This window comes from Eutrigla gurnardus (assembly GCF_963514095.1).
Source record: "Eutrigla gurnardus genome assembly, chromosome: 10".
Taxonomy (NCBI): domain Eukaryota; kingdom Metazoa; phylum Chordata; class Actinopteri; order Perciformes; family Triglidae; genus Eutrigla; species Eutrigla gurnardus.
Genome location: NC_139924.1, coordinates 3,999,979 through 4,018,947, shown reverse-complemented (window position 1 = coordinate 4,018,947; position 18,969 = coordinate 3,999,979). Strand labels below are relative to the sequence as shown.

The 18,969-nt window shown below is 37.4% G+C and overlaps 2 protein-coding genes across 9 annotated transcripts in view; both read left to right on the top strand.

The window, feature by feature from the left end:
* Positions 1-15,074, top strand: part of LOC311020080 (papilin-like) — a 28,732-nt gene extending 13,658 nt beyond the window's left edge. For 5 of the 8 annotated variants that reach the window (XM_084019890.1, XM_084019891.1, XM_084019893.1 and 2 more), the window contains 22 exons: positions 81-107; positions 250-282; positions 374-406; positions 1,533-1,550; positions 1,897-2,115; positions 2,684-2,710; positions 2,853-2,885; positions 2,977-3,009; positions 4,136-4,153; positions 4,500-4,718; positions 5,287-5,313; positions 5,456-5,488; positions 5,580-5,612; positions 6,738-6,755; positions 7,102-7,320; positions 8,190-8,216; positions 8,320-8,352; positions 8,444-8,476; positions 8,939-8,992; positions 10,811-10,828; positions 11,169-11,386; positions 14,301-15,074. In XM_084019890.1, the coding sequence (XP_083876016.1) occupies positions 81-107; positions 250-282; positions 374-406; positions 1,533-1,550; positions 1,897-2,115; positions 2,684-2,710; positions 2,853-2,885; positions 2,977-3,009; positions 4,136-4,153; positions 4,500-4,718; positions 5,287-5,313; positions 5,456-5,488; positions 5,580-5,612; positions 6,738-6,755; positions 7,102-7,320; positions 8,190-8,216; positions 8,320-8,352; positions 8,444-8,476; positions 8,939-8,992; positions 10,811-10,828; positions 11,169-11,386; positions 14,301-14,324 (1,397 nt within the window). In that variant the 3' untranslated portion in view covers positions 14,325-15,074. The remainder of the gene's footprint in view (positions 1-80; positions 108-249; positions 283-373; positions 407-1,532; positions 1,551-1,896; positions 2,116-2,683; positions 2,711-2,852; positions 2,886-2,976; positions 3,010-4,135; positions 4,154-4,499; positions 4,719-5,286; positions 5,314-5,455; positions 5,489-5,579; positions 5,613-6,737; positions 6,756-7,101; positions 7,321-8,189; positions 8,217-8,319; positions 8,353-8,443; positions 8,477-8,938; positions 8,993-10,810; positions 10,829-11,168; positions 11,387-14,300) is intronic. The other 3 variants (XM_084019892.1, XM_084019895.1, XM_084019896.1) reach the window with 3 other exon arrangements.
* Positions 15,075-16,488: 1,414 nt separating this feature from the next.
* The window catches only part of LOC311020099 (exocyst complex component 3-like protein 2), a 52,935-nt gene continuing 50,454 nt past the window's right edge, over positions 16,489-18,969 (top strand). Inside the window, exon 1 of the mRNA XM_084019936.1 lies at positions 16,489-16,852. The gene's annotated coding sequence lies outside the window, so the exon portion shown is untranslated. The remainder of the gene's footprint in view (positions 16,853-18,969) is intronic.

Sequence of the window (18,969 nt, the reverse complement as noted above, 5' to 3'; positions counted from 1 at the left end):
TGAAACTAACAAAGCAGTCTTGTTGTCTAAACCTAACTGCAGCCGTTAACGTATCATGTCTTCTGTTTGTTTAAAAACAGTAACCAGTCAACCTGCAGTGGATTCAGGTATTTTTACATATTTGTGCGATTGTTTGATTGTTTTTTTAATCCAATTCTGTTTTCATGAGTCTTTCATGGGTCTGTTTTTATGTTGTCACTATGTGATGGACAACAAAGTGTGATGACAACATTTCTTACTCCTTACCAGATACTACTGTGGCTGTTCCTACAAAGACCACAGGTAAGTTTGTGACTTAATATTATATTCACTTGTTTTTGATTTGTATCACATTCATTCTATGGTGTTAATTAAGATTCTTCATTTCAACCAGGTGCCCCACCTCCTGTAACCACTCATGTGGCAGGTATTGGTATTGTCTTAGTATTGTTACACATTACTTTCTGTACATCTTTACTACCTGAGAGTTAAAGCATGTAAATAATTCATAGATACAGGTTATACATTAACATCATTAATAACACTGTTGTTATTATTGCTAATACATTAACATTGTTACTTACACATTAACAACATTACTAATAACATTTACATCATTGTTATTATTTCTAATACATTAACATTATTACTAATAACATTTATATAATGACTAATAGTATGAGCATTATTGTTATTATTACAAATACATGAATATTATTAAAATGATGACTTATACATTAACATTACTATATCTGGAACCAGCACATGGTTTTACAGGAGCGATGAGGTCAGAAATCAAAATGGCTTCACATTCATTGTCTGTCAATTGACTTATTCATTCATTGACTCGTTGATTAATAGACTTATGGTTTCAGCAGTATTTGTATGAACTGTTTAGGAGTCAGTAAATAATAATGTGTACAGTAACTAAAGCTGTCAGATAAATGTAGTGGAGTAGAAAAGTAAATCATGAAAAGAAAAGGACAATTACCTTAGATTTGGACCATAGAACACTAAACGCCAGGTGATTTTCACCCACGCGATTGTTGTCACGTGAATTTCATCATGTTGCTGCTGTCTGAGTTGCATGGGTCCTTGGATAGCTTCAGTATGCTCACTGATATCGTCACAGGTCGGCGTCTTTCCCTGCTCCCATCCCTGTTTTTATTAACAGGCATGTGTTTGGGTGATTTTCACTCGACTTTAGGAATGTTTCGTAAACAATTCCCTATTTTTCACAAATTTTAGAGCCTTTTTATAGGGTCCCCCATGATGCCATTTTCTTTTCTTTTTTTCATTTTATAAGATGTTGCATAGGGGGAAATAAAATACGAGTATTTCAATGTTTCATGTATTGTTGTACTTTAATATATTTTGAAGAGAAGTTTTTTTTTTCGGGTATATTATATAGGGTAAAATATACCCGACGTTAGTGATGGTGTAACTAACAGTTACCTTAGTGTTCTAGGTTTAAGTGTAGTACTTGAGTGAATGTACTCCAATGCCAACAATTTTTATTATTTTTTTGTCCTCTTTTTTTTTTGCTTCTGCAGTTATTGCCAAGGAAACAGGTAACTATACTTACATTTTATATTTAATTCTTTATTATTACAGTACTTTTACACTTTTCACAAATCTATATTTCTAATTTAAACAATTCTAACGAACACAGGATTTCCAACCAGGAGAGTATTGAAGACCAGAGTCAAGAAGTGTTGTTTTTGTTGTTGTTGTTTTTAAGTTAGATTGATGGCGTTTTTGGACATGTTTTCCATATTTATGTTATGTTGTTTACGTCGATATTTTACTTGCTGATGTTTTTCTTAAACCCAACAAAGCGGTTTCATTGCTGGAGGTGCGGAGCGAATACTTCTGTTAAAAAACATGAATTTATTCCATCCGTCTTTGTCCCTGCAGACCGTTGCTATCGGCCTATGGATCAAGGTGAAAGACCTCCATTGCGTTTTTCAAACTACGGTTCCAACACAGACAAGCCGGACGAAAGCATTCACAACTTCATCTTTTACAACGTGTCGAGTGAGAAGTGTGAGGGATTTCACTTCAGAGGCAGTGTGTCCAATGGGAACATCTTTTGGACTGTGGAGGAGTGTCAGAGTCTCTGTGGGGGCATTAAAGGTAACAAACCTCAATGATCAAACATCACTAACTCTTTACCAGATACTTTCATGGCCGAGTTTGTTTGTCGGTGAATAAATGCTACAACCAGACACAAGCTAAGTTCCGGTGTATTGTTGTCAACCAGCTTCTGCAAAACACATTTAACTATACTTTATCTAATTTGTAGTTATTATTAAAGCATTACGGTTTTTACGAATCAATATATTTGATGAGAACAATTCAAATGAATACAGGATTTTCAACCAGGAGAGTATTGAAGACCTACGACGCCGTATTAGGGCCACTGTAGGAAAAAAAAAAAAAAAAAATGGAGCAGACAGAGGTGGGCAATATTCAGAGAAAAAAACGTTGCAAAGTTGCTACCTTATACAATGCTAACAACTGGTCTTTATGTTAGTTAACATCCCATGAATGTACGCATTTATTTTGTAAAGTGTTTTTGTTTTTAAATTACATTGGTGACATTTACTTACAGATGTTTTTCCTGAAACTAACAAAGCAGTCTTGTTGTCTAAACCTAACTGCAGCCGTTAACGTATCATGTCTTCTGTTTGTTTAAAAACAGTAACCAGTCAACCTGCAGTGGATTCAGGTATTGTTACATATTTGTGCGATTGTTTGATTGTTTTTTTAATCCAATTCCGTTTTCATGAGTCTTTCATGGGTCTGTTTTTATGTTGTCACTATGTGATGGACAACAAAGTGTGATGACAACATTTCTTACTCCTTACCAGATACTACCGTGGCTGTTCCTACAAAGACCACAGGTTAGTTTGTGACTTAATATTATATTCACTTGTTTTTGATTTGTATCACATTCATTCTATGGTGTTAATTAAGATTCTTCATTTCAACCAGGTGCCCCACCTCCTGTAACCACTCATGTTGCAGGTATTGGTATTGTCTTAGTATTGTTACACATTACTTTCTGTACATCTTTACTACCTGAGAGTTAAAGCATGTAAATAATTCATAGATACAGGTTATACATTAACATCATTAATAACACTGTTGTTATTATTGCTAATACATTAACATTGTTACTTACACATTAACAACATTACTAATAACATTTACATCATTGTTATTATTTCTAATACATTAACATTATTACTAATAACATTTATATAATGACTAATAGTATGAGCATTATTGTTATTATTACAAATACATGAATATTATTAAAATGATGACTTATACATTAACATTACTATATCTGGAACCAGCACATGGTTTTACAGGAGCGATGAGGTCAGAAATCAAAATGGCTTCACATTCATTGTCTGTCAATTGACTTATTCATTCATTGACTCGTTGATTAATAGACTTATGGTTTCAGCAGTATTTGTATGAACTGTTTAGGAGTCAGTAAATAATAATGTGTACAGTAACTAAAGCTGTCAGATAAATGTAGTGGAGTAGAAAAGTAAATCATGAAAAGAAAAGGACAATTACCTTAGATTTGGACCATAGAACACTAAACGCCAGGTGATTTTCACCCACGCGATTGTTGTCACGTGAATTTCATCATGTTGCTGCTGTCTGAGTTGCATGGGTCCTTGGATAGCTTCAGTATGCTCACTGATATCGTCACAGGTCGGCGTCTTTCCCTGCTCCCATCCCTGTTTTTATTAACAGGCATGTGTTTGGGTGATTTTCACTCGACTTTAGGAATGTTTCGTAAACAATTCCCTATTTTTCACAAATTTTAGAGCCTTTTTATAGGGTCCCCCATGATGCCATTTTCTTTTCTTTTTTTCATTTTATAAGATGTTGCATAGGGGGAAATAAAATACGAGTATTTCAATGTTTCATGTATTGTTGTACTTTAATATATTTTGAAGAGAAGTTTTTTTTTTCGGGTATATTATATAGGGTAAAATATACCCGACGTTAGTGATGGTGTAACTAACAGTTACCTTAGTGTTCTAGGTTTAAGTGTAGTACTTGAGTGAATGTACTCCAATGCCAACAATTTTTATTATTTTTTTGTCCTCTTTTTTTTTTGCTTCTGCAGTTATTGCCAAGGAAACAGGTAACTATACTTACATTTTATATTTAATTCTTTATTATTACAGTACTTTTACACTTTTCACAAATCTATATTTCTAATTTAAACAATTCTAACGAACACAGGATTTCCAACCAGGAGAGTATTGAAGACCAGAGTCAAGAAGTGTTGTTTTTGTTGTTGTTGTTTTTAAGTTAGATTGATGGCGTTTTTGGACATGTTTTCCATATTTATGTTATGTTGTTTACGTCGATATTTTACTTGCTGATGTTTTTCTTAAACCCAACAAAGCGGTTTCATTGCTGGAGGTGCGGAGCGAATACTTCTGTTAAAAAACATGAATTTATTCCATCCGTCTTTGTCCCTGCAGACCGTTGCTATCGGCCTATGGATCAAGGTGAAAGACCTCCATTGCGTTTTTCAAACTACGGTTCCAACACAGACAAGCCGGACGAAAGCATTCACAACTTCATCTTTTACAACGTGTCGAGTGGGAAGTGTGAGGGATTTCACTTCAGAGGCAGTGTGTCCAATGGGAACATCTTTTGGACTGTGGAGGAGTGTCAGAGTCTCTGTGGGGGCATTAAAGGTAACAAACCTCAATGATCAAACATCACTAACTCTTTACCAGATACTTTCATGGCCGAGTTTGTTTGTCGGTGAATAAATGCTACAACCAGACACAAGCTAAGTTCCGGTGTATTGTTGTCAACCAGCTTCTGCAAAACACATTTAACTATACTTTATCTAATTTGTAGTTATTATTAAAGCATTACGGTTTTTACGAATCAATATATTTGATGAGAACAATTCAAATGAATACAGGATTTTCAACCAGGAGAGTATTGAAGACCTACGACGCCGTATTAGGGCCACTGTAGGAAAAAAAAAAAAAAAAAATGGAGCAGACAGAGGTGGGCAATATTCAGAGAAAAAAACGTTGCAAAGTTGCTACCTTATACAATGCTAACAACTGGTCTTTATGTTAGTTAACATCCCATGAATGTACGCATTTATTTTGTAAAGTGTTTTTGTTTTTAAATTACATTGGTGACATTTACTTACAGATGTTTTTCCTGAAACTAACAAAGCAGTCTTGTTGTCTAAACCTAACTGCAGCCGTTAACGTATCATGTCTTCTGTTTGTTTAAAAACAGTAACCAGTCAACCTGCAGTGGATTCAGGTATTGTTACATATTTGTGCGATTGTTTGATTGTTTTTTTAATCCAATTCCGTTTTCATGAGTCTTTCATGGGTCTGTTTTTATGTTGTCACTATGTGATGGACAACAAAGTGTGATGACAACATTTCTTACTCCTTACCAGATACTACCGTGGCTGTTCCTACAAAGACCACAGGTTAGTTTGTGACTTAATATTATATTCACTTGTTTTTGATTTGTATCACATTCATTCTATGGTGTTAATTAAGATTCTTCATTTCAACCAGGTGCCCCACCTCCTGTAACCACTCATGTTGCAGGTATTGGTATTGTCTTAGTATTGTTACACATTACTTTCTGTACATCTTTACTACCTGAGAGTTAAAGCATGTAAATAATTCATAGATACAGGTTATACATTAACATCATTAATAACACTGTTGTTATTATTGCTAATACATTAACATTGTTACTTACACATTAACAACATTACTAATAACATTTACATCATTGTTATTATTTCTAATACATTAACATTATTACTAATAACATTTATATAATGACTAATAGTATGAGCATTATTGTTATTATTACAAATACATGAATATTATTAAAATGATGACTTATACATTAACATTACTATATCTGGAACCAGCACATGGTTTTACAGGAGCGATGAGGTCAGAAATCAAAATGGCTTCACATTCATTGTCTGTCAATTGACTTATTCATTCATTGACTCGTTGATTAATAGACTTATGGTTTCAGCAGTATTTGTATGAACTGTTTAGGAGTCAGTAAATAATAATGTGTACAGTAACTAAAGCTGTCAGATAAATGTAGTGGAGTAGAAAAGTAAATCATGAAAAGAAAAGGACAATTACCTTAGATTTGGACCATAGAACACTAAACGCCAGGTGATTTTCACCCACGCGATTGTTGTCACATGAATTTCATCATGTTGCTGCTGTCTGAGTTGCATGGGTCCTTGGATAGCTTCAGTATGCTCACTGATATCGTCACAGGTCGGCGTCTTTCCCTGCTCCCATCCCTGTTTTTATTAACAGGCATGTGTTTGGGTGATTTTCACCCGACTTTAGGAATGTTTCGTAAACAATTCCCTATTTTTCACAAATTTTAGAGCCTTTTTATAGGGTCCCCCATGATGCCATTTTCTTTTCTTTTTTTCATTTCGTAAGATGTTGCATAGGGGGAAATAAAAGACGAGTATTTCAATGTTTCATGTATTGTTGTACTTTAATATATTTTGAAGAGAAGTTTTTTTTTCGGGTATATTATATAGGGTAAAATATACCCGACGTTAGTGATGGTGTAACTAACAGTTACCTTAGTGTTCTAGGTTTAAGTGTAGTATTGAGTGAATGTACTCCAATGCCAACAATTTTTATTATTTTTTTGTCCTCTTTTTTTTTTTGCTTCTGCAGTTATTGCCAAGGAAACAGGTAACTATACTTACATTTTATATTTAATTCTTTATTATTACAGTACTTTTACACTTTTCACAAATCTATATTTCTAATTTGAACAATTCTAACGAACACAGGATTTCCAACCAGGAGAGTATTGAAGACCAGAGTCAAGAAGTGTTGTTTTTGTTGTTGTTGTTTTTAAGTTAGATTGGTGGCATTTTTGGACATGTTTTCCATATTTATGTTATGTTGTTTACGTCGATATTTTACTTGCTGATGTTTTTCTTAAACCTAACAAAGCGGTTTCATTGCTGGAGGTGTGGAGCAAATACCTCTGTTAAAAAACATGAATTTATTCCATCCGTCTTTGTCCCTGCAGACCGTTGCTATCGGCCTATGGATCAAGGTGTAAGACCTCCAGTGCGTTTTTCAAACTACGGTTCCAACACAGACAAGCCGGACGAAAGCATTCACAACTTCATCTTTTACAACGTGTCGAGTGAGAAGTGTGAGGGATTTCACTTCAGAGGCTGGGTGTCCAATGGGAACATCTTTAGGACTGTGGAGGAGTGTCAGAGTCTCTGTGGGGGCATTAAAGGTAACAAACCTCAATGATCAAACATCACTAACTCTTTACCAGATACTTCCATGGCTGAGTTTGTTTGTCGGTGAATAAATGCTACAACCAGACACAAGCTAAGTTCCTGTGTCTTGTTGTCATCCAGCTTCTGCAGATATTGTTCTTGCCAAAAACACATTTAACTATACTAATTTGTTGTTATTATTAAAGCATTACGGTTTTTACGAATCAATATATTTGATGAGAACAATTCAAATGAATACAGGATTTTCAACCAGGAGAGTATTGAAGACCTACGACGCTGTATTAGGGCCACTGTAGGAAAAAAAGGTGGGCAATATTCAGAGAAAAAAATTAGCAAAGTTGCTACCTTATACAATGCTAACAACTGGTCTATATGCTAATTAACTTCCCATGAATGTACACATTTATTTTGTAAAGTGTTCTTGTTTATAAATTACATTGGTGACATTTACTTACAGATGTTTTTCCTAAACCTAACAAAGCAGTCTCGTTGTCTAAACCTAACTGCAGCTGTTAAGGTATCATGTGTTGTTACCCACACACATACAGCTAGTGTATGTGTGTGGGTGTGCGTGGGAATGTGTATGTTTGTGTGTGTGGGTGTGTATGTCTGTGCATATGGCTATGTGTGTGCTTGAGTGTGTATGTCTCTGTGTATCTCTGTACACAGAGACATGTGTGTATATATTTGTGGGGGTGGGAGGCTTGGGTTTCATGGTGTTCTTTGTTGTTCATATCTTTTTTCGTTTTTGTTTTGTTCGCTTTTATTTTCTGTGAGGCACTTTGTGCTACTTTTAAGTATGAAAAGTGCCATATAAATAAAGTTTGATTTGATTTGATGTCTTCTGTTTGTTTAAAAACAGTAACCAGTCAACCTGCAGTGGATTCAGGTATAGTTATTTATTTGTGCGATAGTTTGATTGTTTTTGTTTCATGTTGTCACTATGTGATGGACAACAAAGTGTGATGACAACATTTCTTACTCCTTACCAGATACTACCGTGGCTGTTCCTACAAAGACCACAGGTTAGTTTGTGACTTAATATTATATTCACTTGTATTTGATTTGTATCACATTCATTCTATGGTGTTAATTAAGATTCTTCATTTCAACCAGGTGCCCCACCTCCTGTAACCACTCATGTTGCAGGTATTGGTATTGTCTTAGTATTGTTACACATTACTTTCTGTACGTCTTTACTACCTGAGAGTTAAAGCATGTAAATAATTCATAGATACAGGTTATACATTAACATCATTAATAACACTGTTATTATTATTGCTAATACATTAACATTGTTACTTATACTTAAGAACATTACTAATAACATTTACATTATTGTTATTATTACTAATACATTAGTATTATACATTATTACTTATAACATTTACATCATGATTGATAATATATTACAGGGGGGGTTTAGCTCAGGAGGCAGAGCGTTTGGCTGGCAACCGCAAGATTGCCGGTGAGATCCCCGGCTCCTCCTAGCTGAGTGCCTGGTGTATTTGTATCAACTGTTTAGGAGTCTCTGATTTTATATGTTTTGTGTGTGAAAATAATAACGTGTACAATTCCCTAATTTGCACAAATTTTATAACTTTTTCATAGGGGACAGCGTTGGAAGAGTGGAGCAGTGTGCGAGTATATGTGTGGGCTTTACAGGTAACAAAATGATTACTAATACATTAACACTTCTAACATTATAATATATACAGTAACCTTATTATCATTATTAATGCAGTAACATTATTAACATGATCAGTACATTAACAGTTATACCATTTTTAACATTTTTACTAATACATTCACTGTATTTACATTAGTATAACATTAACGTTATTATTTAATAACTTTTACATTATTAACAATAACACTATTACTTATTCTACAACAAGACACACGATAAGTTCCTGTCTTGTTTCAGCCAGCTTCTGCAGATATTGTTCTGGCCCCAAACACATGGAACTATACTTCTTACTGTACTTATTTATTCTTACAGTACTACACTGTTTAGAAATCAATATTTCTGATTTGAACAATTCAAATGAACACAGGATTTTGAACCAGGAGGGTATTGAAGACCAGTGTCGTAAAGTGTTTTTGTTTTTAAAGTCCGGGTAAACCAAAATCAGTCATTTTCTTCTAAACACGTTAAATGGGTCATTACATGTTTCCTTAACACATGTAAAAAGCCATTCAACCATATACTATGTAATTGTGGAGCTAGGCTTCTGAAACGTTTCTGTCTTGGATTTAATGGGCGGGTCTGAAATCACTTTGGTGTTACGTATCGCTATTGTAGTTAGCATAAGCCCTCCCCTGCTGTATAAATACTTTGGCGCATTAACTTCAGTGGTTTTCAGCTCGGATAGTTTCAAATACCGTAAATCCTCTAATACTGGCCTGTATTCTATTACCGGTCCGGTCTCGCTGTCGGCGGAGGTAAATAACGGCCGGTCTCTAATGGAAGCGTTATTTCCATGCTTCCCATTCATTGTCAGCCTGCAATGACTTCGTGTCATGGAGATTTTGGCTGAAGCTATATTAGAGGATTTATGGTATGTAAGAAGCCCTGCAATGCATTCGCCTGATGGCGAGTGTCAACACCTCCTGCAAGCTCTCGAAAATCTTTTAAACTGACTGTTGTCGATCTAAAATAAAGACAGATTCAGCAACTGCATAGCTTATTTCTCGCATTAAAATGTTTTCAGAAACACATTTTGGTACAGCACAGCCGTTAAAGCGATCGTCCAATCAGGTGCAGCCATGAAGTCTGCGCGTGATTGTATGAAGGAGAGCGGCTGTCAATCATCCTCCTAGTGGCAGCCCACCAAGCGTGCAATACTGGCAAGCGCTAAACGTTGTTTACCGTAATATGGCAGCTGCGGAGCCAAAGAGGAGACTTTTTCAATAAATTAACCTAGTATTTTATAGGTTCAAATAGACACAAAATATCGTTTTTATTCATTCTACTGGTAGTCCCCCATGCACGTGTGCGGGGTTCCAGCGCCTGACAGGGTTTGAGAGAAGACAGAAGTGCTTGTTTTTTCATGACTTTGAGACCTAATTTCATATATTTGGCAATAGATTACATGAATAACAACACACTGTCTGTGGTACTCCAAACTTAGAACACATATTTATTCTTACTTTAACCGGACTTTAAGTTATATTGGTGATGTGTTTACTTACTGATGTTTTTCCTAAACCTAACAAAGCAGTTTTGTTGCCTAAACCTAAAAGCAGCTGTTAATATTTTCCATGTATTGTTGTACTTTAATATATTTTGATAAGAAGTATTTTTTGGGGATATAATATATAGGGTAAAATATACCCGACTTTTGTGATGGTATTACTACTATTATTACGGTTACGTGAGTGTTCTATGGTTAAGTGTAGTACTTGAGTGAATGTACTCCAGTGTCCACAAATTTGAATATTTTTTTGTCCTCTTTTTTTTTTTTTTTTTTGCTTCTGCAGATATTGCCAAGGAAACAGGTAACTATACTTTATTTAATTCTTAATTATTACAGTACTTTTACACTTATCACAAATCTATATTTCTAATTTTAACAATTCAAACAAACACAGGATTTCCAACCAGGAGAGTATTGAAGACCAGAGTCAAGAAGTGTTGTTTTTGTTGTTGTTGTTTTTAAGTTAGATTGGTGGCATTTTTTTTTACATGTTTTCCATATTTATGTTATGTTGTTTACGTCGATATTTTACTTGCTGATGTTTTTCTTAAACCTAACAAAGCGGTTTCATTGCTGGAGGTGTGGAGCGAATACTTCTGTTAAAAAACATGAATTTATTCCATCCGTCTTTGTCCCTGCAGACCGTTGCTATCGGCCTATGGATCAAGGTGTAAGACCTCCAGTGCGTTTTTCAAACTACGGTTCCAACACAGACAAGCCGGACGAAAGCATTCACAACTTCATCTTTTACAACGTGTCGAGTGGGAAGTGTGAGGGATTTCACTTCAGAGGCAGTGTGTCCAATGGGAACATCTTTAGGACTGTGGAGGAGTGTCAGAGTCTCTGTGGGGGCATTAAGGTAACAAACCTCTTTAAACGTTAATGATCGAATCATTATTTGATTTTTTTTTTTAAATAGAGGAAATAGGGCTGCACGGTGGTGTAGTGGGTAGCACTCTCGCCTCACAGCAAGAGGGTCCTGGGTTCGATTCCCGGGTCGGCCCGGGTTCCTTCTGTGTGGAGTTTGCATGTTCTCCCCGTGTAAGCGTGGGTTCTCTCCGGGTTCTCCGGCTTCCTCCCACAGTCCAAAGACATGCAGGATGGGGATAGGTTCATTGGTGACTCTAAATTGCCCGTAGGTGTGAATGTGAGCGTGAATGGTTGTTTGTCTCTACATGTCTCCCTGTGATAGACTGGCGTCCTGTCCAGGGTGTACCCTGCCTTCGCCCAATGACAGCTGGGATCGGCTCCAGCCCCCCCGTGACCCTAAAATACAGGATAAGCGGTAGAAAATGGATGGATGGATGGAAATAGAGGAAATACTGAGAAATGGTGTCACAATGACCGAGAGCTTAAAGTGACTCCTTCACAATGGTTGTGTATCTAAACTTCAACATTATAACGAATACATTAATATTATTACTAATTACATTATCATTATTCAAATGATTACTATTTCATTAACATTTCTACTGTCATTACTTATACAGGAACATTATTATAAATATTAATGCATTGACATTATTAACATGATCATACATTAACATAAATGACATTATTAACATTACAACAAAGGCAGGTTAAAGACACACCTTTTTAATCAGGCTTTTAACTAATTACATTTTTATTCCATTCTTATGTGGTTCTATCATATTTTATGTTGTTCCTTCTAGCTTGCTCTTTAAGACAATATTAATCTTAAATCATTTTATTTGTTTTATTTACCTATGGTACAATTTTATTTTATTTATTATATTATGTATTCTTATCCTTTTAACCGTTCACTCCATTTATTTATCTTTTGTCAAGGTTTTTAACCTATCTTATGTCTTTAGTTTTTACGGTTTAACTCCAGAGTTTCCTCAGGGGGGTCCTCCACGCTGGGAGCAGAGTCTGGGCTGCTGCTGGGGGTGCTGTCCTTGGATCCCTTCGGCCCGACCAGCTGTTGTCTGTCAGGGTCGGAGGGCCTGGGCACTGGTGCCCCCCGTGGCACGGCCTGTGACTCCTCCCAGCGTGGATGGCCCCAACGACAGCGTTTCCTCAATCCTCAGTGCCTTGCAATGGCTCCCTATTGTCGGTAGTAAGTGTGCAGATGCGTGTGTGTGTGTGTGTGTGTGTGTGTGTGTGTGTGTGTGTGTGTGTGTGTGTGTGTGTGTGTGTGTGTGTGTGTGTGTGTGTGTATGAAGGTAAATCGATGTCAAAACACTTAGAAAGACGCGCAGCAGCGTGTGTGAACGCATGATTACTTTGTTATGCGTGCGTGCGTGCGTTGTTGCGCGCAGATTGTATGTCACGCGTAACAAGAAGCTGCGTACATGCACGCTGCTTCATATGTACGCAGCTTCTTGTTACGCGTGACAGAGTCTGCGCACGTCGTTTCCGCGTACATGTGAGCGCCTGACAAAAATGTTCAATTATCTTCATGCAAGTGTTAATGCGTGCGTTCGCTAAAAAACGCATGAATGTTACGCGTAGTTACTCCGCGTAATGTGATCACAGGCGTGCAGCAGCCATCACGCGTGAACGTGCGCGTGAACGCGTGACCATTATAAGTCAATGAGGAAACTACATTACACGTCAGGCGCTGTGTGCTGCACAGGCGTCAAAGCACGCGGGTGTGACGCGTTCAGTTGATAGTTGCGCAAGTAATATGAAACGATTCTGACGCCATAGTGTGTGTGCGTGTGTGCGTGTGTGTGCATGTGTGCGTGTGTGTGCATGTGTGCGTGTGTGTGTGTCTGTATGTGCGTGTATGTAATATGGACGGTGGGAGGGAGGGATTTTCTTTATTGTTTTATCTTTCTCGTGTAAAACACTTTGTGCTGCACACCCGGTGTATGAAAAGTGCTGTATAAATAAAGTTTGATTTGATTTGATTATTACTAATGCATTCACTGTATTAACATTAGTATTACATTATTGTTATTATTTAATAACTTTTACATTATTAACAATAACATCACTAGAGATAGCACTCTCGCCTCACAGCAAGAGGGTCCCGGGTTCGATCCCCGGGTCGGCCCCGGGTTCCTTCTGTGTGGAGTTTGCATGTTCTCCCCGTGTAAGCGTGGGTTCTCTCCGGGTTCTCCGGCTTCCTCCCACAGTCCAAAGACATGCAGGATGGGGATAGGTTCATTGGTGACTCTAAATTGCCCGTAGGTGTGAATGTGAGTGTGAATGGTTGTCTGTCTCTACATGTCAGCCCTGTAAATAGACTGGCGTCCTGTCCAGGGTGAACCCTGCCTTCGCCCAATGACAGCTGGGATTGGCAACAGCCCCCCCGCGACCCTGAATACAGGATAACATACAGGATTGACAATGGATGGATGGATGGATCACTAGAGATTAAAGATTAAACATCACTAACTCTTTACCAGATACTTCCATGGCTGAATAAATGCTACAACTAGACACACTTAGTTCCTGTCTTGTTGTCTGCCAGCTTCTGCAGATATTCATTACTAATACATTAACATTACTAACATTATTACTTATACAGTAACATTATTATCATAATTATATTAACATTAATAACATGATTAACATTATTATTAATACATTACATTATCAACATTATTACTAATACATTCATTAACATTAGTAATACAGTAACGTTAATAATATTATTACTAATACTAACTTCTATATTAACATTAACATAATTACTAATAACTGTTACATACTCCCTCCCTTTTATCAGACTAGCTATGTGATCTGCTCATATCTTGTTGCATATATTGTGATTCTCACGCCTTGCCTTTTTGTTCCTGCAGGTTAATCTGCTCGGTCCGGATTAAGGGGGGAAGGGATTCCGGTGGGGTCCCTTCCACCTGCCAGCAGCAGCATCATTAGCAGCAGCAGTTTGCTTTCTTTGACTGATGTTTGTTTACTGTTTTTTTGTTTTGTTTTGTTTGATGGGTTCGGCAGTTCTATTTTTGGGGCTTTGTTTTGTTAGGGTTTAGTTTCATCACCAATCAACCTGTTGACATTGGTTCATTTATGGTATATAAATATATAATCAATAAATATCATTAACATTAACATTAACATTATTACTAATAACATTGACATTATTAACATTATTACTAATACATTAAACATATTATATATTCACATTATTAATAATAACATCCATGTTATCAATATTACTTATTAATTAACATAATTACTTATACATAACATTAATACTTATAAAAGAAACAGTATTAAGGTGGGAGAAATAATCGATTCTATGATGCATTGAGATGTGTTATAAGAATTTTGTATAACCTCATGTCTTAAAGTTTTCTTTGTTCAGGTTACAGCTTTATGTGTTGAACTGTTTATTACTTTAGTATCCCCATTGCTGACCTAAATGTTATCAGAGGCCTGGTAGTCATGATGTCTAGTTCTACATGAAGGTTAACTTTCAGTGACGTATTATCTCCTGTTCCTTTAAAAGACTCAAGTCACAACAGTGATTTGAGCACTTCCTCTGTAGCATCCCCACACGTTGTTGCATTGTAACTGCTCCTCTTGTACAAGATTAAAGTCAGACGTCGACTTTACTTATGTCTCCGATCTCCTCCTTGGGTGAATTTATTCGTTTACGGAAAAATTATTTTAACAAGATGCGTTGTTGAATGATTCTGCAGAGTAGAGAAAATCAGAACTAGAGTGTTCAGAGACCGGCAAAACCCTGTCTGTCCCTGATTTATATGAGAGATACAGATTCTCATCAGAGGGCATGACTTATCTGTGTCAGCATACAGCCTACTGACCACTTTGAATTATGTTTCTATATATATTTTATTTTGTTTTACACAGCCGGGATTGCAGCTGAAAGAATTAGGCTGATATTGTCATACACCACATTATAAGAATACATGTAAGCAACACATTCATTATTTTAAAGTTATATTTTTGGCCTTTTATTGCGGAAGGACAGCGTGAGAGTTAAAGGGGCGAGAGAAAGCGACGACATGATTTAAAAGAGGCCCGCTGGGTGGATTCGAACCCAGGACTGCTGCAGGAAGCCTCAGTACATGGGGGGGGGGGGGGGGGGGGGTAACTCTACCACTGAGCTATCAGCACACTTAAAACATCATTTAATCAATCAGATTTAGTAGTGTCCTTATGATGGGGTCATATTATACTACCACTAATACTATTAATACGACTTACGCATTCACACAGTTGGCAAGTTTTGCCAGCTGTCCTTCCTGTATTTGGCAGATGAAACTGTTGCCTTTTACCTGTATGTTTAACTTCATATTTCTGTAAGATTATGGTTCGCTCCTCGTACGTGAAATACGCCGCTCCGCTGCCGTAGACTGATCCATGTATGTGATTGGTCAAATGCTGCAAACGCCGCCTCTTTTATGTGCACGCGCTCATAGCTGGACAGGTAAACCCTGGGTTGACTTACCGACTTGATAACCTTGATAAGCTTGATAAGCTTGATAAGCCTCGTGTGACCGCTTATCTCCGATTGCCTTTGTTAGGGTTACTTAAGCTGGATCTCTGAAAGATACCCTGGGTATGTTGAACTTGCTGAGTAGTATAGGCCCCGGGTGTGTGTGTGTGTGTGTGTGTGTGTGTGTTTGTTTACATTCAGCACGGTTGGCAGATGACAACAAATGCTGTTGTATCTCTGAGCGAGGCAGCACACATTAAACCTCCACCAGGGGGTGCTGCTGCTGTAGTCGATGAATCATTCAGGCCGCAATTGTGTGTGTGTGTGTGTGTGTGTGTGTGTGTGTGTGTGTGTGTGTGTGTGTGTGTGTGTGTGTGTGTGTGTGTGTGTATGCTGGGGGTCCTCAGTGGGAGGAGGAAGAGGAAAAGATGACCATTTCCTGCTGCAGCTAGAAAATAAAACAAACAGGAAACTAGGAGCAGAGCTCAACGGCGAGTGAGTGGAGACCAGTAGAGTCAGGGAGAATCACGGAGAGGCGACCTCAGAGGGACAGTAGAAACCAATAGAAATCAGCAAACAGAACATCAAACTAAAGTGAGGCAGAGGAGATAGGAAGCTGCAGGAGAGTAAAGACCAGTAAATAGAGCTGACCTCAGGACAGTAGAACCCAGTAGAACTCTCTTTGGGAAGATCAGGAATAAATGCAGTATAAATAAGAGTAAAATAGTAAAAACCAAGACTGCAACTCACTGTGGAGTAAAAACGACTGGCTACCAGCTGCTGGCCTGGACTCACTGAAACACACACAGACACACACACACCCTCTCTCCCACTCACACACACACACACACACACACACGCACACACTGTCAGACATGTCACAGTCTTGAGTCCTGGAATTTTTTATTCTTTTTAAAAAACAAGAAAAAGGTAAGAAATGCTTTCTAAAATCTTTGTCTGTGTGTCATTTCTAATTTTATGGGGACATTTCTTTCTTTCTTTATTGTCATGTAACTTAGAAGGGAAGAAACAATATGTTTGTTTAGTATTTGTTGCACGTAGAGTATATATAACAGCATACACTCAGATAATAGAAATACAACAGAAGATAATGCAGTAGATTTGAGAAAAAGAAAAATGCTAAGCTAATAAATAAAACATCATTTAGCAAAATCTAAAATGAGTTCACCAAATCAGGAGACAATAATCAGGGAAGTGAAATACAGTATTAATTTAATATTGAATCAAAGGAAATGAATAAAACTGTGGTTTGCATGATACAACCAGAGAAGACATATCTTTCATCAACCGACACACCGTTGTTATCCTAATAAATATTACGATGTTTGACGATTTGATATTTATCTTATAGTGTACGTTGTCCACACAGGAGCTAATAAAGACTTAAAGACATTGTAGGGACGCATTCTCTGTTTTTGGGGGACAAACAGCTGGTCCCCACAACGTCATATTTTAGGGTTCGACATGTAATTACATTCAAACCGAAAGCTCTCTTATAGTAGAATTGGGACGTTCTGATGCTGTGTTCACACCAAACGCAAAGCGAATTTTTTAATTTCCATTTTTTTATTCGCACAAGTTTGACCGCAGGATCGTGTGTGTTTAATCCCATCACTCTGCTAGATGCATCAAAGAGGAGGCGGGGCTTACCTCCATGTAGACGCCAACAAGGTTTGATCAGTCAGGCCTGAATTCACCATCCTTGCTGCTTTGTAGTGGCACAAAAAGTGGGTATGCAGTATATGCAGGTTGCTAAAGTGATGGCATTGGTATTTTCTATATTTAGCTGTTGTTCGTTTCTAAATCATTCCTGCACTCCCTTAATGTTATATAACATTTCAGAGGACTAACAGGCTGGATTAGGCGGCCTATCTCATAAGATTCCATCATAGAATTTTGACATGGAAGAGGGGGCGGGGCTTGGTGAGCAAGCAGGTACGAGTAGTAGTGAGTTGTCGTCTGTGGAACAAGATGGAGAAAGCATGGAAGCCCATACGTGATGATAACGGCACACTTATTTATTTCGGGGGGGGGGGGGGGGGATTGTTGCTGCATACCCCTCTGACACTCCCCCTGCTACGTCATGTTGTCTGGGTTCATGACATCACCCAGAGGTGCTTCGGTGGTGGAGTTCATCGAGCTGTATTCACATGTCGGCTGGTTAACGACAGCTGGATGAAACCAAAATATACTAGTTTTTTTTTTATTTTTATTGCAATGGACAGATACAAGGAGGCTGAATTAACGACACTATGAGGGCGATCTGTGACATAAAGTCTGAAGTCGTGTTTTGTTCGGTTCGTCTGCAAGAAAAAAATAGCTCTGAAAATGCTTGTTTTCTGGGTGGAGTTTGGATTTGCCAGGCCATGCTAACAATGTAGCTGCTCCATCAACACTGGCCTGTGGGGTGGCTGTGGCACTGAGATATAGTGGTACAGCATGTTGTCCTTCAATCAGAAGATCGGTGGTTCGATACCCGGATACTCCCCCCGCCCCCATAGGTTGTGTCATCTGAATATCTATGGTTATTTATTCATAAATGTATTATCTTTTTAGGCTTTATTTTCAGAATAATCTGATAGTGATTAAAGGGTATACATAGAGTTTAGGATTATAGCATCATAGTCTGTACAAAGAATCTACTTTAGAAAGAAGCACTTCTGTAAAACCTATTTGTCTTTTTGTTTTTCACTGTATCCTCATTTTGCTGGAACAAATACAGAATAAATACATACAAAACACAATTATTTGGATAAAGTTCATGTGTATGTTGTCCGATTTCACTGTGACCTTTAAAACCAGTCTTGGTTTATTCTACTGTATACAGACACATTACTGAGCAGAATCCCACTCTGATTGGACCAATCTACAGGACAGTAACTGGTGTAATTAAAGTCCATTCTTTAGACCTGCAGCTTCTCTAATGGAGAGAGGAATTAGATACGCTATCACTTTAAGACACATTTACATCATCAGGTTCTAAGCATGCAGCTTTAATGTGTCTAAAAGTTAACATGACAGTAACT